The sequence below is a fragment of the Musca domestica genome, unplaced genomic scaffold (assembly GCF_030504385.1).
Source record: "Musca domestica strain aabys unplaced genomic scaffold, Musca_domestica.polishedcontigs.V.1.1 84, whole genome shotgun sequence".
Lineage (NCBI taxonomy): Eukaryota > Metazoa > Arthropoda > Insecta > Diptera > Muscidae > Musca > Musca domestica.
In genome coordinates this window covers 810,205-836,260 of record NW_026712417.1, presented here as the reverse complement: position 1 = coordinate 836,260, position 26,056 = coordinate 810,205, and the positions used below count along the sequence as shown (strand labels likewise).

Genomic DNA, 26,056 nt, shown 5'->3' with positions numbered 1-26,056 from the left:
TATGGGGGCTATACGAAGACTTAGGCTTGCACAGACAATTTTCTGTCTTAGGCTGTGGTACCCATTTCGTACTTCAAATAACAAATTTGAATCAATTCCGATGAATAATGTCGCTAATACCGAATATCGGGAGTTACCTATATATGGGGGCTATACCAAAACGTGGACCAACATGGTCCATTTTCAATACCAAGAGTCCTGCAGACACAATATACATCTGAGTAAAATTTTATCAACCTACTTCATCTCGTTCGGAAGCTAAAGTGATTTCCACAGACGGACAGACGGACGGACGACATAGAATTTTATGCTGATCAAGAATATGTGGGGTCTGAAATGTATATTTCGAGGTGTTACAAACGGAATGACAAACTTAATATACCCTCCATACTATGGTGGAGGGTATAAATATGAGTGCAACTAGAGTTGTGCCAATCTAGTTCCATGGACACCGGTCGTTTTCATGAAAACTCTGCGTATGAGTGATATGAAATTTATGAAATCACTCATACGTTTTGGAACTGGTGTACTGAACTAAGAACTGCATTGACACAAACAATGGCTGAAATACTCAAATTGAAAAGTTTGTCTTGTAGGAGTATCAACTTCAAAGCATTTTTGCTGCTGCACCTCGACGGATTCCCAAGAATTTTAAGGCTAAAACATTTTAAAATGTCCCAACCTATGATTTTTTGAACTTCCGAATCGTCCTTGAAAGTTTAACGATCAAAACATTATTTATAAAATCCTCGATTATAGATTTGACAGCCCTTAAAAGATTCATAATTATAGTCTTTCTGGTTGTTGAAACAATGACACTGTACTTGAAATCAGAGTTATCCCTACCAAAGGGACTATTCCAAAAAGTGGAACGATTTGACCCATCCCATCTGTACCAACGATTCTGGATGTAATCCAAAGATCTCTATGAAATTTAAATATTGTGAAATATATCTCAAACTATAGGGGTACCTTTGTATGTGATCAAAGCTATATAAGGGCCTTAACAACATTTAGCCTAAGAACCCAATACTCTTTTGAAGTTTTTATCTAAAAACGAGCACTATCAAATCCAATTGGCACTTTTCGCAACCCGGACAATGAAATTATAACAGTGAAATTATAAAAAACATTTGCAGTGAATTGTGAAAAAATTCTAATTTATTCAGAAATGAAGAACGGTTTTTTAATCTGCTAATTTTATGGTACATATAAGGCATACAGATTCCCTTTGTTGAGAGACTCACAATAAAATTTAATCTAGAATAATTGAAAGTGAAAATTTGAATAGAATATTTCTTCTTTTGGCTCCTTTAACCTAATACGTAATTCTATGTTACTTTCAGGCGTCAAATCGAAAAAAATCCTAGGAAATGTTCAAAAAAATATAGGAATATTCTCGGTCTATTTTTGGATATACAATGGAAATTGAAATTTTTTTGTTGTTGCAGAATGGTTAGGCTTAATCCCTTTATAGTTTTTTTTTGTTTATTAGTGGAGAACGATGATAATGTGTACCAGGGGGTAAGACAGGAAATACCTAGGTTTCGGAATCCACATCAGTTTCCTAGTTTTTTTTTGGGGATATCCTTTCCATTTATTTAATTTTTTTTCTTTTTATACCCTACAACACTATGTGTTGGGGGTATTATAAGTTTGATTGGGCCAAAAATTATGTAACACCACGAAATATTGGTTTCCCACATAGGAAAGTATATATGGATCATCCTAGCTCGCCGAGCTGAGTCGATCTAGCTATGTATGTCCGTCCGTCCGTCTGTCCGTCTGTCCGTCTGTCCATGTTAATTTGTAATCACTCTACAGGTCGCAATTATGTCCCGATCTTCACGAAATTTGGAATGGAGGTCGGGGTTGGGCCAGAATAGAACCCTATTTCTTTTCGAGATGATCGCCAAATGTTTAGGGGTTGAAATGGACCAAATACTGAAAAAATGTCGGATTTTGCAGTAGCTATACAGGTCGCAATTATAGACCAATCTACGCGGAATTTCGCATGTAGCTAGAGTTTAGGACGGGGAAGAAGCCTACCAATTTGGGTGGTCATCGGATAATATTTAGCGGGTAAAATAGACCATATATTTTGTGCTGAAAAAATTCAACATTTTTCATTAAACCGCGAATATTTTAAATCCCGGCGAAATCACAAAGCCATGACAAGGTTACTTCTGACCTTTACATTGATGTTAACATCCAACAAATCGGATATATAGCAAAATATGTGCGATATATATATTTATCAAAGAAGATATGCTTGAAAGATCTCTTATATGTCGAGAACGGCTGAACTGATTTCGACAGTTCTCTTTAATTCAGAATGGCCTCTTGGCAGGAAAGAAAAAACGTCTAAAAAAATCGCATAAAAATATCTCTCTAAAGATGAAAATATTGATTTTGTAAAATTTTCTCATATTTTTTCAATTTTGTCATATTTTTGGCATATTTTCATTTTGAATTAAACATTTGGTAATATTTCTACAGCTAACAAAACTAAGTAGTTAGGATATAAGGATATCATATACAGATCGCATTTATGGCTCGATTCTTACGAAATTTTGCATGGGGATAAGATGAGGGTCAGAATAGAAGCCTACTCTTTTTGGAGATGATCGCCATATATTTAGGGGTTGAAATGGACCAAAAAACTGCAAAATTGTCGGCAGGTCGTAATTATCGCCCAATCCTCACGCACATTTGGATGGGGGTTACCGGACATTGCAAAAGCCAAGCAGTTTTGGATGGCCATCCAAAAATATTCAATGTGTGAAGGAGTTTGCCAACTTTTGTAGACAAAATACGAAAATGTCCATTCCAGTGACTTTTTGAAGAATTCAAAAATACAGGAAAGACGCACTTCTGACTATTTCGTTAACGAATATAGTCAAATGGCTGTATCTCATATAGATGCGTTTCAGTCAAAAACCAATAACATATGTTAATCTTTTGCCACTTCTAAGAAATTATAGGTCTTTGGGAAATATTGGTTCCAGATCTAGGAAGACCATGTACGTGCAACATCTACCAATAAATTGGAAATGAGCAAATTAGCTTAAGTTGTTATTATTCGAAAATTATAGAACGAAACCTGATGGTTTTCTTTTATTATTTGTCACAATATCTTGAGGAATTCATTCGAGTATCTCGCCTATATAAACTGTATCACTTATTACAGTGTTGTAGGGTATTCAACGGTCGGCCCCGCTCGACTGTAGCCTTTGCTTACTTGTTTTTTTTTTTTTTTTTTTTTTTTGATGACTTGTACTGAAATTTTTATGAAGAATATGTTTGTCTTTGACAACACAAAATTCGACTTTAACACTTAAATGTGTTTTTAATATATTTTGAATTCCTGGCGTTTAAGTAAAGATTTTGTTGTCTTCTAGAACCTAAAGTAGAAATTTATAACAAATAATTTTGTAGAAAATGTTGTATTCCCACGATCCCTTTTAAAGGGAGTTTTTAGCCACATTTTTTTAGAGACTTGCTTGGGGGTTAAAACTTTCAACCGAAATAGTCCTCGTTTTGTTGTCCAAAGGAATATTAATCCGAAATTTCCAGATGGGGGAACACATTTTACATTTTCAAAGCGCCTATACATATGTTTTTGGGTTCTATTTCTACTGTTAAAATCTACTGATTTTAAACTTGAAATTATTTTTTGTGATACACAGTAGTATAGGCCTTGCGGATTTGTTGTATAACCTTCATCGAAAACTATACACGTTTGGTTCCATATTAAGATGAAGATATTATATCAATGGGGCATGGAAAGTTACTGTAGGATCCTAGGAAATGCAGATGACCAATTTTGTTATAGCCCCAGTTAAGATGTCTTCAATTAATATCTCAATGCAATGTATGAACAGGTGATCGAAGTTTTTCAGTCCTTTTTATGTATGTTTGACGAACAAAAATTAAAAGTTTAAAAAAAAAAATAAAAATTTTACTAGGTTGTTTATACCCTCAACCTACAACCAGATTGAATAACCTACGTAGTGCACACGAGGAAAGGAACCAGACTTCCTAAACTACGGTCAACATTTTAAAATATTAATATCATAATGAAATCAGCTCTATTCTTGTCTGGAATTTCCAATATTTTGTATTTTTACCTTTAATATCCTTGATTGTCAAAAAGGACAATGGTTCGGTACCCAAATTCGTAATCGATTAGAGCAAGCCAAAAAAAGCCATGTACCCAAATATTGAGATAATTTCCATTCAATAATTTTTTGGTTCAGTCGTTTTTACGATATTCATAATATTATTATGATTTATTGAACGTCCTCTCCATGGTAAAATGAAGAAGGTAAAGTCATTTCAAATAAGCATTCCCATCTTTGAATTTTCTGTAATTTTCCTCGTCGAACTTCACTACATAGAAAGCTGTTTCCCTTCTCTGATTTGTGTATGTACAAACGATTACTTTTGAAAAAAAATTGTAAACATATGATTGCATGAATTTACCTTCTTAATTCTACCATGGTCCTCTCCAATGAAGAAATAGCTTGTCAAACGTATACGTACTCCTGGTAGTTTTTAAAAATCATACGCCGTAATGAACATTTCCAACAGAATGAAATTGCACAACATTTCTTAGGGCTGCAGATTCTGACAATCTTTCCAATCTAATCCATGATTATTTTTGGACGACACAGTCTTAGCGAACTTTAATCTTATAGTCCTTAAAAGATCCACGTTTAAAGTTCACAATATTCTAAAAAGATCCACGGTATTAGATCTGATAGTACATATTCCAAATAGTCCTAAAATTTTTAAGAATTATAGTCTAAATCATCCTTTAAAGGTTTACAATTCTAGTCCTTATAATCCTAAAACATCCATGATTATAGACCAGAGAGGATCAACGATTGTAATATCTATGATTTTTAAAAGACCTAAGAGACATTCAAAGATTCATGGTAATTGTCCCGATAGTCCTTAAAACATCGATATCCCTTACACGATTATATTTCGGGTAGTTTTTAAAAGCCTTGGTAGTCTTGAAAAGATGCGGGATAATTGTCCAAATTTTCCTTTAAGCTATATAAACTATATTATCGTAATAGACCTTAAAATATTATTGACTACTGTCCTGATTATCGTTAATCGTGCATCTTGATTATAGGGTACATATTCCTTAAAACATCCACTATTGCATTTTTTATAGTTCTTAATGCTTTTAAACTATCTACGATTATAATCCTTGTAGTCCTCAAAAATCCACAAATATAGTACTGATAGTCCTTAAAAGATTCACGATTATTTCTTAAAACATATACGCTTATACTCCTTGATAGAAGATCCACGATTATAATCCCAATAGTCCTTACAAGATCCATGATTGTAGTCCTTATAGTTATTTAACGATCCGCGATTATCAGAGTTGGTTATAGCCCCGATGGACCATAAAAGACCCATGATTATAATGTATCCCTAAAAAATCCTCACAACTCTTAACAGAACCATAATTACAGGCCTGAAGGTCCATAAAGGGCCCACGATTACAGTGAGTCCTTAAACGGTACTCAAGTGTAGTCTCCTTAAGTCTCTAAATATTATCCACATACTTCTAATCCAAGACCCACGATTATAGTCCAGATCGTCCTTAGAATATTCAATATTTAGTCTCGATTGTCCAGAATATTCCTTAGTCTTAAAAGTCGTTGTGCCGATTCTTTTTAAAACGTTATAGTCCTGATAGTATAAATCAAATCCACGATCCTGACAACTCTGGGACAATAACCATGATTATAGGACTGAAGGTCCATAAAGGATCCACATATTTGTGTGTGTTCTGAATATTATCCGCATATTTCTTACAAGATCCACGATTGTAGTTCTGATCGTCCTTAAAACGTTCAATATTATAGTCTTGATTGTCCTTGAATAATCCTTAGTCCTTAAAATACTTTAGAATATTGCCGATCGTAATTCCGATTGTTTTTTTAAACATTCTACATTATAGTCCTGGTAGTCCTAATCAAGACCACGATTTTAATCCTGATAATCCTTAATCAATCCACCATTATAGCTCGCGTCCTTAGTGGACCGCGAATATTAAAGATTCACGAATAAATCTCTGGAAGTTAAAATACGTCTGCAAACATTTAGTCCCGGTAAGCCATAAAGACCCACAATTATAGCCATTTCAAATATAGTCCAAATACTCTCATGGCCAGTCGATGGATACGTGCAGCCAATTCTTGGCAATGCTAATTCCATAAAGTACATCTCTTATTACTAGGGGTTCGATATGGATAGATAGAATTTCCTTAGTGAAGCTTTTATTTCCCAAAAAATTTAATTACAATATTTGATTACAACATTCAATTGTAATTTGTTTTCCAAAATCAATTTGGAATAAAACGAAAAACAATTAAAAGAAACAGATGATCCATTTGTTTAGTTCTTTTTATTTTTTTTTTCTTTCGATTTTCTTTTAAAAAATCAATTATCATAGAATGCTTTGGTTGCCTTTCATGCGCCCACACACACACACACACACACACACAAACGCACTTACAACTAACCAAAATTGTAATCAATACAAATCGTCCGAAAGTCATAAATTTCTTCTTCGAATTCCATTAAATTAAAATTATTGCAGGGAAATTTTTGTGTTCGGCCAGCAGTGGATGGTAGACCACAGTGGATGGCTATTCTTTTGTTTGTTGGACAAATAACAGGATTTACAATTCGACAAAAAACGGATATGCAACCTTGGTCTTTATACACAAATAAAACACTCACACACACACACCTAACTCCACATGGACACACTCACTCCCGGTACACATTCACAGATCGAGCTTTCTTAGAGATATTGCAACAATGTCATTCGTTTCGTTGTCGATGATAAATATGCCACGCAGATGCTCACAACGGCAGCAGCAACAACTGCAAAAACCACAAGAAAAAAGTGAAATCGACACACAGGCACACAAAAAAGATAGAATAAAATAAGATTTACAGAAGAACAAAGTTGCAACAAATACTAACCCAAAAGCAAAAGAATAAGACGCAAAAGAAAGACCAAACCAAACACTGGTGTACACCCACCACACGCACCCGCCCACAGACACTAAAATATATCGTACGAGTTTGTATGTATGTATGTTCAAGTACATACACTTAAATAAAAGTTCTTACTTCAAATGTAGGACTCTCGAAATCCGGCTTTGCAAAAGCAATAGCCATAAATGGAAGCGAAATAAGACAACCATGAAGTGTTGTGGGACAAACGACAAAGAATGACCACAACGCCACTATGCAAACAAATGAATGTGAGTGTGCGTTCCGTTGTAGGGAGTTGGGGGAGATGTATACCATCATAGAATATGGAATTGACGAAATTTCGAATATATTGCAGAAGATTTACACAGTCTTCAAATAAAAGACGATTCCATCTTCGGTGAGTGATAGGTAGAAGTACCATAATTCTTTAAGAGTGAAAGACCGGCCATTGAAAGGAGGACGAATCTTGAAAGCAAAATATTTAAAAATCCTTTATCCAGAAATAAAGTTCCTCCTATCGCGGTCTTCTACGAGAAGACATAAATGCCTTTAATGCGAGGAAAACGTTCTGGTCTTCTCTGGGAATGAAACCCTTCGTCTTCTATGAGAAGAAGAGGTTTGTGCCTTTTTAACGGACTGGAAATAAATCATCCTGGCCTTCTATGAAGCAGTCCTTGTAGCAAAATATCATCTGCAGGTCTTCTTTGTAAAGAAGATTTTTAGCAGATCTTGAATATAACGTTCTCCCTGACTTCTGTGTGAAGAGGACCGTATTCAAGTCTTACATGCGAAGAAGAGCTTCTGCAGGTGTTCTATATAAAGAAGACTATCTTTAGGGGTCCTATGACGTCCATCATACCTTTTGAATGCAGAAGATTTCGAAACACCTTCTTCAGGTCTTCTATGTGAAGAAGACCTTCTCCAGGTCTTCTATGTGAAGAAGACCTTCTGCAGGTCTTCTATGTGAAGAAGACCTTCTGCAGGTCTTCTATGTGAAGAAGACCTTCTGCAGGTCTTCTATGTGAAGAAGACCTTCTGCAGGTCTTCTATGTGAAGAAGACTTTCTGCAGGTCTTCTATGTGAAGAAGACTTTCTGCAGGTCTTCTATGTGAAGAAGACCTTCTGCAGGTCTTCTATGTGAAGAAGACCTTCTCCAGGTCTTCTATGTGAAGAAGACCTCCTCCAGGTCTTCTATGTGAGGAAGACCTTCTCCAGGTCTTCTATGTGAGGAAGACCTTCTCCAGTTCTTCTATGTGAGGAAGACCTTCTCCAGGTCTTCTATGAAGAAGACTTTCTCCAGGTCTTCTATATGGAGAAGACCTTCTCCAGGTCTTCTATATGGAGAAGACCTTCTCCAGGTCTTCTATGTGAAGAAGACCTTCTCCAGGTCTTCTATGTGAGGAAGACCTTCTCCAGGTCTTCTATGTGAGGAAGACCTTCTCCAGGTCTTCTATGTGAAGAAGACCTTCTCCAGGTCTTCTATGTGAAGAAGACCTTCTCCAGGTCTTCTATGTGAAGAAGACCTACTCCAGGTCTTCTATGTGAAGAAGACCTTCTCCAGGTCTTCTATGTGAAGAAGACCTTCTCCAGGTCTTCTATGTGAAGAAGACCTTCTCCAGGTCTTCTATGAAGAAGACTTTCTCCAGGTCTTCTATATGGAGAAGACCTTCTCCAGGTCTTCTATGTGAAGAAGACCTTCTCCAGGTCTTCTATGTGAGGAAGACCTTCTCCAGGTCTTCTATGTGAGGAAGACCTTCTCCAGGTCTTCTATGTGAGGAAGATCTTCTCCAGGTCTTCTATGTGAAGAAGACCTTCTCCAGGTCTTCTATGTGAAGAAGACCTACTCCAGGTCTTCTATGTGAAGAAGACCTACTCCAGGTCTTCTATGTGAAGAAGACCTTCTCCAGGTCTTCTATGTGAAGAAGACCTTCTCCAGGTCTTCTATGTGAAGAAGACCTTCTCCAGGTCTTCTATGTGAAGAAGACCTTCTCCAGGTCTTCTACGTGAAGAAGACCTTCTCCAGGTCTTCTATGTGAAGAAGACCTTCTCCAGGTCTTCTATGTGAAGAAGACCTTCTCCAGGTCTTCTATGTGAAGAAGACCTTCTCCAGGTCTTCTATGTGAAGAAGACCTTCTCCAGGTCTTCTATGTGAAGAAGACCTTCTCCAGGTCTTCTATGTGAAGAAGACCTTCTCCAGGTCTTCTATGTGAAGAAGACCTTCTCCAGGTCTTCTATGTGAAGAAAACCGTCTCTGGGTCTTCCATGTGAAGAAGACCTTCTCCAGGTCTTCTATATGGAGAAGACCTTCATCCGGGTTTCTATATGGAGAAGACCTTCATCCGATTTCTCCTATATGGAGAAAATCTTCTTTGATCTTCTATGACGACGACCTTCTTTCCGCCTTTATTAGGTCTTTCATGTAAAGAAGACCTTCTTTTGGCATTTTATGATCACAATGAATATTTTCATCATGTCTTCCACGAAGAAACCCTTATTTTCAATTGTCTTATTTTCAATTTATAAGACAATCTTCAGATCTTTGCTGTTCAGAAAACGTTTTTCAGGTCTTCTACGACTTCCGAAAATAGAAGACCTGGATATGATCTTATAAATTGAGGACCTGGTCTTCACAGAAGGTCTTGGTTACCTGGTCATAGAAGGTCTTCCTAATAGAAGACCGAAATAAGGATATCTTCCTAGGTCTTCTTTATATAAAACACCTTCTTCAGGCCCTCTACTTTCAGGAGACCTTCTTGAGGTCTTCAACATTCAGAAGACCATCATGAAATCTCCTTCCTCAGGTATTTTATGAAGAAGACCTTCTTCAGGACTTACATTTAGAAGATCTTCTTCAAGTCTTTTGTTACGAATTCCATCTTCAGGCCTTCTATAGGAAGACCAATTTTTTTAAGAATGCCAAATTTCTGTTATTTTCTGCTCCTCTAAGTAGAGGACCTTGAATATCAGCTTCTGAATGTTCATTTATGCAGAGGAGGTTCTACATGCAGAACTATAAAGATGAGCTCTAGCATGCTTCTTTATGACTTTGGCTTTCCTATGAAGATCAGATTTCTATATGAAACGAATATTCTGCTCTTCTTTATATGTTTAAGAAGTTTTCTGATCTTCTATGAGAAAGTTTTTTTTTCTTAAGAAGATCTCAAGCTCTTTCTTTGGCTGTTATTAAAAATAATTATTTAGCTGTCTCTCATTAGGGGAAGATCTCAAGCTCTTTCTTTGGCTGTTATTAAAAATAATTATTTAGCTGTCTCTCATTACCAAACCATTTCTCTTGCCATGTTTAAAGGTATCCTTCCCCTACACTCCACTTTTTGGATAATAATGGTGTTTTTTCTCTCTCTTTTGTTTGTTTTATTTTTGTTCCCTTTGTAGGAAGGAATGAATGAATGAGAATTTTTCGTTTGGCATAATAAATAAACATTGCCAGGAAGTGAGAAATGAGGAGGGGGAGGCGGTGAGCATATTTTATTTATTGTTCTACGGAGAGTCGAAGGTGGTGATGCCACCACAGCAATAAGTTTTTTTTCGCTTTCAATAATTTTGCACTACCTTCTTTGGAGCTAAAAACCAAAACCAGAATTACATTTAACAATGGAAAAGTAATAGATGGAAAGCGGAAAGTGGAAAATTATAATTATGTTGCAAGTTATCAAAGAGCATTCAAGAAGAGATAGATTGAGGGGGAGTCGAAATGATGCCAAATGGAATTTTAGGTCATTGCCAAAGTATTGAAAATTAAATTTCCATTTTTACTTCTGTTGAACATTCTACTTTCGGAATTCCATTAACTAATGCATTTTTCGTTTTTGTTTTTTTTTACTTTTCCCATAGCTTTTAGCGACATCATCCTCAATGCCTTCGTTTTGCTTCCATGAACCACAAAATCCAACCTTGAAATCTCAATAGGGGATTATGTATGCACAAATACAAATAAGGTAAGCCAGAATCTACCTAAGCTTCTCGAGTTGGTAACATTTGCTATCTTTCGTTCCAGTGTATTCCCATGTATGACAAATCAAAGAAGACCTGGAGTCAAAGGCTCAAAATCCATAAAAACGAAAAATCACAAATCTCAGCAAACAACACCGGCACCGCCGCATCGGTAACAGCATCGGTTGCAGCATCCTCCGCTTCACCAACAACGCCCAACTTGCCAACATCTATTACGTTTCAGCAGCAACAACAACACCTACAGCACCAACAATCGATTGAGGCAACTCACGTTGCACATAATGCAAACATACGTTCTGCCCTGCCATTTGCCCAGCAATATCAAATAACACCAGCCACCATTATGCATTTACCTTTGAGCGAATACCATGGCAGTGGGGTTGGAGGAGCAGCAGGTCCCGTGTACGACTACATGACGGGACGTTCCATGAAATATGCAGCTGAGCCATGGATTTATGGCACTGTGCGCGGGGTACCCGTTAGACCGGCGGGAATTTACCATCCAGCCTATGGCCATTTTGCAGCTGGCCATCCACATGCTGCTGCCATATTTGCCCCCACCGAACGACCACCACCAGCTGCCACTGCCACGCCGGCTGTGGCGGTGGTCCTCTGCTCATGTCCCGAGTACCTGAGCGGCACCAAGGGCCGCACACTCAAGAAGGCAAGTATCTGCAAGAAATGTAAGGGTACTCGTCTGCCATTGGCCAATTTGGGTGGTACCGTCCGGCTTCAGGGTAGTATGCCAATGATGCCGAAACTAAGGCCCGTTGGTCCTTCGGCCACTGTGCGCGTGGTGAGCAGCAGTAAGAAGCAAAGACCCACAATTTTGGATCCCCAAAAGGACCCATATGATTTAATGCGCCGCACCAGACTGTTGTCACCGGAACCAGGGGCTGCCTCGAAGGCCTCTGTGGCTAGCAGCAGTAGTGGCGCCAAAGATAAGTCCCGCAACCGTGGCAAAAGCGCCAGCCCTGTAAGGGGTAGATCTCGTACCAGAAATCAACAGAAAGCTTTAGTAAACACCAGCCAGGAGAGCTCTAAGGTCCTGGAAACACTCGATGATTCCTGGTTAATGGAGTCCGAAGATATGGCCTCTGGCCAACAGGCTTCCTCTAGCAGCCATTCTCGTAAATCCATTCTGCGCTGCAATGTAAATCCTTATGACCTGATCTCAATAAATGCCCAAATTCCTGCCGGCTCGTCAGGGGAATTCTATAGCTCGGGGCCTTCCAACCATGGTCCAGGTACCCCTCCCCCTACGGAGGGTAACAACAAGAAATCCCTTAGAAAACAAAAGTTGCAATTTTCACAAAATGAGTTTATGCCACCAAATGATGATTTCAATGTTCAAGATGCTGCCCTGCTGGAGGATGAACCGCCGCCTTTTATCAGGCAAACAGCACAGACAACAACCACATCCAAACAACAAAAACATGAAACCTCAAGGAAGGGGGAAGAACCCCAAACCACATCCGTAGTTAAGTCTCAAATTACCAACAAAAATAAAAAGGCCAATTATGCCAATGTCCAGGCCATTGCAGGACAACGTATAAGCCTGGGTGAAACGGGACAAACCCCCAAGTCCCTGAGACATCAGAACAGCAATGAAGGCGTTAACCCACAAAAATCCAAAGAAACTGAAGTATCCTCATCCACATCAGCATCACATTCGCCAGGTTCCTCCAACAGCAAGACCAACCGGCCTGATTCTCTGCAGGTCACTCAAAACGCCAACTCCGTACATGGGGAACCCAAAAGACCTCCCCGGTCCAATAAATCTTCCCCCTCCAACAATCCCCCAGGAGAAATGCAAGAACTAAAATCCAACACAGAAATGTCAGAGGAGGAAGAACCCATGGTTACAGTTACCGTAACGCCAACCTATAATATCAAATCGATTTTGAAAAGACCCACATCGAAGACCTCTGAGTGTGGTGAGATCTCTGCAACAGACAAGTCTACGCCCTCCACACCGACCTCAGCCACAAAACCCAAAGAAAGTGGTTCCAAATCCAGTACCCCCACCAACTCTAGGCGCAATCAGGCAACGGATGGCAACATTGTGGGTATTACCACTTCCCAATTTTATGTTTCCCTGCCTCAGGCCCGTAAAAAAGTTCAATTTATGGTCGAGGAGGAAGAGGAGGAAGAGTATGTGGAGACCGAAACAGAAACTGAGGATCCCAACAATGATAGTGAAGCTGAGGAGAATGAAGATCCATCGGAAGGTATTAATTATGACTACTACAAACCCAAGAGAAATCACAAGAGAGGCGACGAAGAAATAAGGGAGGGCGACAATGAGGAAGACATTTCCGAAGTCCAAATCCATTATGATGAGCAATTTATACAAGCCATGCTGTTGGAGAAGTTACAGTTGGATTCGGAAATGGTAACAAAACAACAACAGCAGCAACAACAACATCATCATTACAATAAAACCACTCTGCACATAAATGAAAATCATGATGGAGAAGAAGATGGGGAAGAGTATAATAACGATGACAACGAAGAAGATGAAGATGCCGAGGTGGGGGAGGAGGACCTTGACGATAGTGCTGGAACAGTAGATTATGATGAGTCGGCAAATATGGAATTCCAACTAGATTATGACAAGTTATTTGCCACCGTGGCGGCGACAGCACAACCAACACAACCCGGCAACGGGAATGGCGATACAAGCCATGCAACAACGCGCCAAGCAACAGCTACAATTGTTTCAAATAAAGTGTCCATAAACCAGCAGGAGCACCAGGAGCTGCCGCTGCTGCATGACAATTCCAACACAATCAAGCAATCTGTGACAGCCACAAAAGGGTCGTTTGCAACCACAACCACAACGACAGTAGAGAGTTCTTGCCAGCCAGCACCAGCAACAGCAGCTACAACAAACACCCAAGCCAACGATATCAAAGGGCAAGCCAGCGATGACAGCGACAACAACGATGAGCAGAATAACAATGCTGCTGATGAGGATGATGATGGTGATGATGGGACGATGGAAGATCTCCATGCCAAGCAAGACAAAAACAGCACAGCAGTCTTAATAGATGGAAGTGATAATGACGATTATGGTTCGACTCCCGCTGCTCCCGGTGATGGTGATAATGCCGAGGAGCCTGAATCCAAAGGCAACAATTTTCAATATGAAATCGCTGACAATAGGGCCAAAGTCAGTTGCAGTCCATCATCATCGTCGTCAACACCAACAACTCGAATTGGTAGTGCTGACATTGTGGAACTACAACCCATTACTGCAACAGCCGACACCAATCACAATAATAATGGTGGTGGTGATGGTGATGGTGATGCTGATGCTGATGCTGATGGTGGTGAGAATGACGGTGACGGTGGGGATGATGACAGCAATGATGGCAATGTTAATGTATTGTCGCCTTCATCAACGACCTCCACAGCGACGAAAGCTGGTAAGTAATAGATTATTATTTTTGTAGTATTTTTTTTTTTTGGTTTTTGTGTTGCCTTTTGCAGGCGCGTGGGACATACTTTCAAGCTGGTGTACATCTTTGTTTTTCATTTAATTTATAAACTTTTATTTCTTTATTGTGGCAAAATTTTTATAATTTTTTGGAGACGAATTTTATTAAAACTAAAACTGTAAAAAAATAAGTAAATTCGGCGTGACTGAAAATTTTATTCCGTAAACGACGTGACAACTGTAGTTATGGCCAAATCGACTATCCTCTAAATTGCCCAAAAATATTCAAAAATTCCTTTTTTCTGATATCTGGTACCAAAGAACAATGTTGTGGAATGTATATTATGCATGTGAGGGACTTAAAACCGCAAATCGGATGAAACATACATATGGGAGCTATAGCTATATCTGAACCTATTTTCAAATTTGAAGTACTTGTTTCTGGGATGAATTCAGTCGGATGTGCCAAAATTCCGTTCATTTGGGCTTATATTAGCCATTTAGTGCATAATTAACCTGATATCGAACAAAGCTCCATAATAAAATAAAAGGAGCTATATCCAAATCTGAACTAATCTCCATACAATTTTGGCAAATATATTTCTGAGATGTACAGAGTAAGATGAAAAAACTGCAACCAACTTCAAACTGCTGTCATTTTTTGCCACTCGTCCGACAGCTGTTAAAATTATTCCAGTGACAGCTCATTATATTGTTTACAAGCCTACAAAAGCATTTTGGTGAGGATTTTCCAGAAAAAAGTTATTCGTGATGGAATTCAAGCGTGATAGTGTTCTATTTGGCTGGAAAACCACAAGGGGCTATCCAGCATTTAAATGTGAATAAATATTTTGTGTCTCGTACCATCGCTCGTTACCGTGATATTGGTAGCTTAGCCCGACGTCAAGGAAGTGGACGGAAGAAAACAGCAACATCAGCAGAAATGGTTCGGAAAGTAAAGAAGCGACTTGATCGAAACCCGCGTCACAGTGGTCGAAAAAAAATATTCCATTCGGCAAATATTGAAAAAATGAGATCATGGTTAAGCCATTGGGATTACAAAAAGTGCAAGAACTTACACCGCAACGGAAAGAAAATAGACTCAAAATAGCTAAAGAGTTGATTCGCTTGGTCGAAAGTGGTGAGCGACCGAATTTGGTTTTCTCCGATGAAAAAACATTCGTTGTCCAGCAGACAAAATGATCGTGTTTACTTGCCAAAGAGGTCAGCTGAAAATATGCACCTTCTGTTGGCAACCAAAACTCAAGCGCGGCCATGGTGATGGCGTGGCAGAATAAGTACCGAATATTATCGCGAAAATATTCTGGAGGGTGTATTAAAGCCTTGGGCATGCAAACATTTTGGCCGCAGACACGCGCCACCCATGAATGGTTACAAAATGAGGTTCCTCGCTTCATTTCCAGGGCACAATGGCCACCAAAATCTCCGGATACCAATCCGTTAGACTATTGCGTCTGGAGAATTTTGGAAAGCAGGGTTGGCACAAAACAATACCAAAATGTCGATCACCTCTAGCAGCGCTTTGCCGGGAATGGGCCAAAATACCGCAGAGCAACATTCGGGTAGCGTGTGACGGTTTCATTTCCCGTTTGAAGGCCATAATTCGTACCAAAAGTGGCCAATTTGAACAAATCTAAACATATTCTAAAATGTGATGCTATTTCCGAATTGTTTTGCTTTCATTCAATAAAATTTAAAAAAAAATTTAAAATTATGGCGTTTGATTTTATTGCAGTTTTTTTATCTCACCCTGTATTTGATATATTTTCCGGAATATCGTTGTTATGGAGTGCATATTAAGGCTGTGGGGGTCAAAAATAATAAATCTAATAAAACTTATATAAGGGAGCTATAACTATATCTGAACCGATTTTTACCAAATTTTGCAATACTTGTTTTTAGGCCCAATTTGGTCCCATGTATCAAATTCCATAATATTTGGGCTAAGTTTACACTTTTAGAGCACAATGGAAGACAAATCGAACAAAGATATATATGTGAGCTATATCTAATTTTTGGTATAGGCCTGTTGTGCGCTCTAGACTAAAAGATTGTTGAAAAAAGACGCTTCATTGCACTAACAAAATCCCTTAACTGTTTTATTGCATTTACCCTGATCTGATTTATTGATGTGGTGTAGGGTGTGATAATACAGCACGCAAAAAAGCAGTAAGTTCGGCCGGGCCGAACTTTGAATACCCTCCACCATTTGGAACGATTTAGGACATTTTCAAAAAATAAAAATAAAATCCATTAAAGATTCTGTTAAAATCTCGGAAGGTGCCGATATATGGGTGGATAAACGATATTGTGGATCTATATAGACAAATCTATGTCTAGGGATAAAGTACTCATAAATAACTCCTTGTATAGAATTTAAGACAATTCCGTTTAAATATGTGGCTAAAATCATCAAAATACCGAATATCTGGGGGTACCGTTATATGGGGATATACGATATCATGGACCTATATAGAGAACTCCCTGCCAGTGGGTAAAGTGTTCACAAAGAACCCCTTGTGTAGAATTTCAGACAATTCCGTTGAAAAATGTGGCTAAAATCATCAAAATACCGAATATCGGGGGTTACCGTTATATGGGGGCTATACGATATCGTGGACCTATGTAGATAATTCTCTGCCAAGAGATGAAGTGCTTTTAAAGAACTGCTTGTGTGAATTTTCATACAATTTCATTGAAAAATGTGACTAAAATCATCAGAATCATCGAACTTGACCTGCCTGCAGACAAAAGAGAGATCTGGGCAAAATTTTAGCTTTCTATCTTAATTCGTTTAGCCTGTAGCGTGATTATAACAGACGGACGGACAGGTCTATACTTTGTTGGGTCTAAAATGATTATTTCGATGAGTTACAAACGGAATGGCGAACTTAATATACCCTCCATACTATGTATGGTGGAGGGTATAAAAATGGACCCTGACAATTTTGTTTATTTAAAATCACTTTTTTCACAAAAGAAAATACTTCTCCACTTACCGCTCACAGAGATATCCTATGTAATTCTTCCTCTTCGCATGCTAATTTACATTATCAAATTAACTGCATTTCTTCAAAAATTCCTCTCAACCTCGTTAAGGACATTTTTTTTGTTCTCCAAAACTTATTTTATGCATTCATTCCACACTGGGAGCTGCAACATTACAGCAAACTGCTGTTATCAATTCCCAAATGCAAATTGTTCTCCATTATAAGTGTCAAAAGTTTTTCCATCCAAAAAAAAAAAAAAACACAGAGAGGCAAAAACGACAAAGACAAAGGCACACATAAACTTTTAGACGTCAGTCATAAATGAATCTCCGGGGCTGGTTATTACCTTGGCCCCTTGTACGGCTAAGTGTCTACTTTGCAGCGTTCGATGTGCAACACGTGCTTCATAAATCAAATACTTTGCACCATACTTTAGTGTCATGGGCTGCCAAAGTGATTCCTGCTTAGAGGGGGGTTGGGGAAGAAGAGTGACTTTCTCGAAAAATAACTTTATTTTTGTGGTCAATAGTTTTAAGGCTATCACACACACACACACACCGAAACAGAGAAAATAGTTTTTTTAACGAAAAACATTCAGCTTCTTCTTAAGTCTTTGCAAATTGACAAAGTTCTTTGCAGGAGGTGTTGGTTGCACGGCGCGAAAAATCCCAACGAAAAGCCTAACAAATAACTCTGTAACTAGACATGCACAGCCAGTCAGCAGCCAGGCAAACAATAACAATCAGGCATCAGCCATACCACCAACCAATAACCAACTTTTAACATTCTAACAGATGCAAAATTTTGTGACAAAGAAAAATGAACGAGAAACCAGCAAACAGGCAGAGAGATAGAGAGAGAGAGCTATGTAAACTAAGTTGCCGACATATTACAGATTGCCGCTTGAAAACTATGTCTGTCTGTTTCTTTGTGTGTGTATGAGTGTGTGGTTCGGTGCAATGAAGGAGATCATATATGAGGACATTTTTTTTTTTTTTGTTTTGATCAAAATTTCTCGTTTTGGTTTGAGTTGTGTTGGGAATGGGGATGGGGGTGGTGTAGAGCGAACAAAAAAACAAAAGACTTTCGCTAAAGTGACGATGTTGATATTACCAAACCGCAATGCCAGGCAGCCAACCAACCAACCACCAACAACAACAATGATGACGACAACAACAACAGCAGCACCAGCAAACAATGACAAAGTTTTGCCAACATCTTTTAATGCAATTTGCAATGTCAATTTGCATTGTTAGTTTGCCTGATTCTTCTTGTTGGGCATAATTTAAATTGTTAAACGTTGTGTAACAGTAACCCGGAAATTTTTAAGTGGAAATATGCTGTTGAACCATTTATTTTGGAATGCAAAAATATATTGGGACACAATTTTTTCTATGCAAAGAAATTGTGTCGCAATATTTCCCATATTGAACTTTTGGTATTTTCTATAACAGGACTAATTAAAACCAATTTTTATATTCATAAAAAAACATGAATAAAATTGGAAAATAAAGTTTGAGGCAGCAAAAAAATTGGACGAAACCGAAAATAAATTAATAATCTTCTATAACTGACCGACCTAGAACCAACGCCTAGACGAAACCGCTGAAGCTAGAATCACGAGGGATAGTCTTCTTGCGTGGGCGTGAGTTAAGGTCGAGTTTTTGGAAACTCTTACTAAAAGGTTACGAAAAGTTCAAAAAATGTATTAAAATTTGAATACAAATGGAACGAGCTAGAAATTTGATGAGAGATTCACTGATGGAGTGGTTGGAAATTATGTTTGATACATTTAAGTAGTTTTTGAAATGTGCACTTAGTGGTACTGAATTTGGAACAGATTGATTTAGGGTAAACGGATGAAGGTGGTTGATTTGTCATAAAGTGGTTGTTTCGGTAATGTGTACTACAAGGGCATGAAAAATACTAAATAGTACTATATTCGGTACAATTTGATATTGGGTGAACAAATAATGCACGATCGCTGTTCATATGTAGCCATGGCATGTGGAGGTGGTTTTGGAAGTGTGTACTATAATTGTATGAAAAGTACAGAAAGGTACTATACAGGCTGAGATAAAAACAAGTAAAAGAACATTAAGTTCGGCCAGGCCAAACTTTTAATACCCTCCACCTTAGGGGGTAAAGGAAACATTAGAAGAAATGTGGCAAAAACCATTAAAATGCCGAATATCGGGAGGTATCGTTATATGGGGGCTTTACCAAATCGTGGACCTACACATGCAAGGTTTCGCCAACGGAGCTAGAACCCATTATGACCTACAAATACCAATTTTTAGACAAATACTTGATAAAAATGTAGCAAAAATCATCAAATTACCGAATATGGGGAGGTACTGTTATATGGTGGCTATACCAAAACGTGGACCTATAATTACAATGACTCGCCACACGAACTAGGAACCATTATGACCCACAAATACCAATTTTTAGACAAATCAGTGAAAAAATGTGGCAAAAACCATAAAAATACCGAATATCGGGAGGTACCGTTATATGGGGGCTATACCAAATCATGGACCCATACATGCAATGTTTCGCCACCGGAGCTGGAACCCATTATGACCCACAAATACCAATTTTTAGACAAATCCGTGAAAAAATGTGGCAAAAATAATCAAAATACCTAATATCCGGAGGTACCTTTATATGGGGGCTATACTAAAACGTGGACCTATACATGCAATGTTTTGCCACACGTACAGGGACCCGTTATGACCTACAAATACCAATTTTCAGATAAATTCGTGAAAAAATGTGGCATAAATCATCAAAATACCGAATATCGGGAGGTACCGTTACATGGGGACAATACCAGAACGTGGACCGATAGATTTCATTTTCAATACCAACCATCCTAGACACAATACCAATTGCTATGCTAAATTTTGGCGCTCTACGTCAAATAATGTGGGCTGTATCGTGATTTCAACAGACAGACAGACGGACATCGTTAACTTTATAGGGTCTACGACGAATATTTAAGGATGTTACAAACGGAATGACAAAGTTAATATACCCTCCTTTCCAAGGTGGAGGGTATAAAAAATGAACCCTAACCAAGTCCAAACGCTATAATTTTTACATTTTTTTTTAATTTTCTGAATGAAAGCAAAAAATATAATATAGATTTCTTCGAATTGGTCACCTTTGACACGAATTATGGTCTTCAAACGGCCAATGGCACTGTCACACGCCGCCCGAATGGTGCTCTGCGGTATTTTGGCCCATTCCCGGCGAAGCGCTTGCTTGAGATGATTGACATTTTGGTATTTTTTAGTGCCAACCTTGCTTTCCAAAATACTCCAGACACAATAGTCCAACGGATTGGTATCCGGAGATTTTGTGGGCCATTGTGCGCTGGACATAAAGCGAGGAACCTCATTTTGTAACAATTCTTGGATGGTGCTGAGTCCTGTTGGAATGTCCAAAGTCTGCGGCAAAATGTTATGGCGGCCCACACCATCACTATGAACGGCGTTTGAGTTCTGGAGGCCAACCGAAGGTGCATATTTTCAGCTGACCTCTTTGGCAAGTAAACACGATTATTTTGTTTGTTTACAAATTGCTGGAGAACGAATGTTTTTTCATCGGAGAAAACCAAATTCGACAGTTAACCACTTTCGGCCAAGCGAAGCAACTCTTCAGCTCTTTTGTAAGTTTTTGCATTTTTGGAATTTCTATGGCTTTACCCCGAGCTCATTTTTCAATATTTTCCGAATAGAATATTGCAATATGTTCAGCTCTCGAGCCATTTTTCGGCCACTGCTACGCAGGTTTCGAGTAAGTCGCTTCTTTACTTTTCGAAATATTTCTGCTGTGTGGATTTTCAGCGTAAATTTCTAAGACGATTTAGCCCTGCCCGTCCGTCCTTCTGTTGTAATCACGCTACAGTCTAAACGAATTAAGATAGGAAGCTAAAATTTTGCACAGATCTCTCTTTTGTCTGCAGGGAGGTCCAGTTCGAAGATGGGCTATATCGGTCCACGATATCGTATAGCCCCCATATAACGGTACCCTCCGATATTCGGTATTTTGAAGATGTTAGCCCCATTTTTCAATGGAATTGTCTGAAAATTCACACAAGTAGTTCCTTGTGAATACTTTACCCCCTCGATATCGTATACCCCCATATAACGGTACCCCCGATATTCGGTATTTTGATAATTTTACCCAAATTTTTCAACGGAACTGTCTGAAATCCACACAAGGAGTTCCTTGTGGGAACTTTATACCTCGGCAAAAAAATTATCTATATAGGTCTACGATATCGTATAGCCCCCATATAACTGTACCCCCGATATTCGGTATTTTGATGATTTTACCCACATTTTTCAACGGAATTGTCTGAAAATCCACACAAGGAGTTCCTTGTGGGTACTTTATACCTCGGCAGAGAATTATTTATATAGGTCCACGATATCGTATAGCCCCCATATAACGGTACCCTCGATATTCGGTATTTTGATGATTTTAGCCACATTTTTCAACGGAAATTTTACACAAGGGGTTCTTTGTGAGCACTTTACCCGCCGACAGAGAATTCTTTATATAGGTTAATGATATCGTATAGTACCCATATAACGGTACCCCCGATATTGGGTATTTTGATGATTTTAGCCACATTTTCAAATCGTATTGTCTGAAAATCCACACAAGGAGTTCTTTGTGAGCACTTTACCCCCTGAAAGGGAATTGTCTATATAGGTCCGCAATATCGTATATCCCCCATATAACGGTACCCCCGATATTCAGTAGTTTGATGATTTTAGCCACTTTTTCCAATGGAATTATCTGAAAATCCACACAAGGAGTTCCTTGTGAGTACTTTACACCCAGACATAGATTTGTCTTAATAGGTTCACAATATCATATATACCCCCATATATCGGCACCTTCCTATATTGTAAAGATTAAAAAAAAAAAATAATGGATTTTAGTTTTTTGAAAATTTTCTAATTCCTTCCAAATGGTGGAGGGTATTCAAAGTTCGGTCCGGCCGAACTTACTGCTTTTTTACTTGTTAAAGTTAACATATATTCTCTTGTAAAATTATGCGACACAAAACTTAAAAAAATGATAAAGAAAAATTTACAAATATTTGTTTGGAGAATAACAAAGAAACTCCACAATAATTAATTAATTGATTTTAGTTTCTTTCCACTTTCACTATGTATTCTTCATAATATGAATACCCACCAAACCTTAACCAAATAAAGGCAATATGCTCTAAATAGCAAATTTGCCAATATCTTTCGTTTCTCTATTATTATTATTTTCCCACCTTAATTTTATTAAAGGCCTCAGTTAGCTCGCTCACTCTTATTCTCTTTTGTTTTCCCACATTGTTCTTTGTAATTGCCTTTGTTTGTGCATTGTGGAAATTTCATGGATTCCCTGCCATTCAAATGCAATGGAATCCGGCAAGGAGTGCAGCTTCGCACGAATAAGCTTGTGCTAAATTTGATTTCATTTGATTCGATTCGATTTGATTTGATTGTACCGAAAAATGCATTGCATTCATTTATTGGCTGAATTAGTGGAGATTGAATGGGTGGAGGTGGAGGGGGCGGTTGGTGATGGCAAAGGAGGAAATGAAGCGGCTTGAAACGTTTACGCGTATTGAACATTTATTTATTTGCACTACGCTTTACAGTTAATTGAACTGCATTTCTCTAAGCATACCGAGTGAGTGGCGGCTTCCATGCATGTGAGTGAGTGAGTGAGTGTGTGTGTGTGTGTGAGAGAGTATGAGTATTTGCCAGGACATTTTCAAAATGTATGGCACAAATAATAATCATGCCTTTTATATTCTCTAAAAATAACAAAGGAATGCAATTAGAGAAATGTAAAGATTGTTATGTGTAATTGATTTAGCACAACAACAACAGCAGCACAATTTTCAATTTAAATTATTTAATTTCAAAACAACAATACGCGCTCACCTATTCTTTGGCAATTAGGAAAATGTGTAACCAAATTGTTAAATATCAACGAAAAATATACGAGCAGACTTTATTAAAAATTTAATTTAGGTGTTAAGAACGAAATTTACAGAAAAAGTTCATTTCAGTTTGTTGCAACTTTCCGAGAAGACAATTCTAATTTTATGTAACACAACACCATTTGGTACAGTTCTTTTGGAGAAATGCACCATTTCTCGTACCGAAATGGATAATTAAAGAAATGTATTTTAAAGGTCTTTAATGGAGCTTCCACTGAAGGAAACCCACTTTCTATAGTCAGGAAGCTTTTGATAAGTTTTCTACGAATATGAGACCTTTGAGTAGTTTTTTATGGATAAAAGAAATTTAGCAGATCTACAGGGTGAAATGAATAAAATGCAACCAACTTCAGACTGCCGTCATTTCTAAGCCACTCGTCTGACATCTGTTAAAATTATTCCAGTGATAGCTCATTATATTGTTTACAAGCGTACAAAAGCATTTTGATGAGAATTTTTCAGAAAAAAAAAATATTCGTGAAGGTGATAGTGTGATTTTTTATATATTGGTTGGAAAACCACAAAAGGCTATCGTTAGAGCACTCCAACATTTAAATTTGAATAAATCTTTTGTGTCTCGTCCCAACGCTCATTACCGTGATACTGGTAGCGTAGTCCGGCGTCAAGGAAGTGGACGGAAGAAAACAGCAACAAAACATGGTTCGAAAAGTAAAGAAGCGACTTGATCGAAACCCGCTTCGCAGTGGCCGGCAAATATTGAAAAATGAGCTCGGGGTAAAGCGATTAAAATTCCAAAAAGTGCAAGGACTTACACCGCAACAAATAGAACATAGACTCAAAAGAGCTAAAGAGTTGCTTCGCTTGGCCGAAAATGGTGAACTGCCGAATTTGGTATTCTCCGATGAGAAAACATTCGTTGTATAGCCGTTTGTAAACAAACAAAATGATCGTGTTTACTTGCCAAAGAGGTCAGTTGAAAATGTGCACCTTAGGTTGGCCACCAGAACTCAAGCGACGGCCATGGTGATGGTGTGGGCCACCACAACAGCCGATGGTCGCTCTCCTCTCGTATTAATCGGCTGTGGCATCAGAATAAATGCCGAATATTATCGCGAAAATATTCTGGAGGGTGTATAAAGCCTTGGGCACGCAAAAATTTTGGCTGCAGGACTTGAACATCCCAACAGGACTCAGCATCATCGCACTCAGCACGCGCCACACAAGAATGATTACAGAATGAGATTCCATGGCCACCAAAATCTCCGGATACCAATCCGTTGGACTATTATGTCTGGAGTATTTTGAAAAGCAAGGTTGGCATTAGAAAATTCCAAAGTGTCGATCACCTCAAGCAAGCGCTTCGCCGGGAATGGGCCAAAATACCGCAGGGCAACTTTCGGGCAGTGTGTGGCGGTTTTATTGGCCGTTTGAAGGCCATAATGAAATAAATAAATAAAAGCTCTCAAGATAGAAGACCTTTAGGACAGTAGGTCTTCTATGGATCGAGTACATTTAGATGGTCTTCTATGGATAGAAGACCTGTAGGGTGTCTTCTGTAGATAATACACCTTTACGAGATCTACTATGAATGGATACATTTCGGAGGTCTTCTGTAAATAGAAGACATTTAGGAGGTCTTGAAAGAGCTGTATCTGATCTTCTGTGGATAGAAGATTTTTAGGAGACTTTCTATGCATAGAACATCTTTAGGAGGGTTCTATCCATAGAATACATTTATGTAGTCTTATACAGATAGAAGAGTCCTATAAAGATAAGTTCTTGGGGTTTTCTGTGGGTGCCTTCTATGAATAGATGACCTTTGGTTAGTCTTCCATAGGGAGAACACTTTTAGGAGGGCTTCTTTTGGGGAAAGAAGGTCTTCTATGGGTAGAAGAACTTCTATGGATAGAACACCTTTGGTTAGTCTTCTATTAAAATAGAAAACCCATAACGGTATAAAGAGAAGACCTTGGGTTGTCTGGGGATAGAAGATCCTTTAGATGTCTTCCATGGAGAGAACGCCTTTCATCTACGAATAGAATATCATTAGAATAACTTCCAAAAAATGGAAGACCTTTAGGATTTCTTCAATATGTAGAAGACTAGCAAGCTAGAAGTCCACCTTAAAATTTTGGATTCATTCCAACAGTTGGTGTTAGGCCTTTTTAGTACTCTAAATGCACAATTTTTTCATTTTGACAAAATATTTTATTTCAAGGTCTAATATATTATTTCAAGGTTTTATATATTACTTCAAGGTATTATATATTACTCAAGTTTTTCCTTTTTCAGAAAGATTAACAGGAAAATTTTTAATTTTTACACCAAAAAGTCTTCAACATCAAATTTTAGAATTTCAGATAAATCCCTTCACTCAATACCAAATTTAGTAACATGTAGTAGGCATATCAAAAACAATCTACATCTCTCCATCACAGACACCAACAATGATCCAAAATTATTACCATTTAGTACTTTTCGTACAATTATAGTACACATTTCCAAACCACCTCCATTACCTTATTTTCAAATACCTATCCTCAATTTCAAATTTGAGGATTCCGGCCCTACCCATCCAATACTAAATTCGGTACCATTTAGTACTTTTCG

General features: G+C 38.2%; 1 protein-coding gene across 2 annotated transcripts in view; it reads left to right on the top strand.

Annotated features, from left to right (window-relative positions):
* Window positions 1-26,056, top strand: part of LOC101901776 (serine-rich adhesin for platelets) — a 446,297-nt gene that overhangs the window by 392,898 nt on the left and 27,343 nt on the right. For both annotated transcript variants that reach the window (XM_059131315.1, XM_059131316.1), the window contains exons 4-5: window positions 10,888-10,991; window positions 11,051-14,438. In XM_059131315.1, coding sequence (XP_058987298.1) covers window positions 11,060-14,438 — 3,379 coding nt within the window. In that variant the 5' untranslated portion in view covers window positions 10,888-10,991; window positions 11,051-11,059. The remainder of the gene's footprint in view (window positions 1-10,887; window positions 10,992-11,050; window positions 14,439-26,056) is intronic.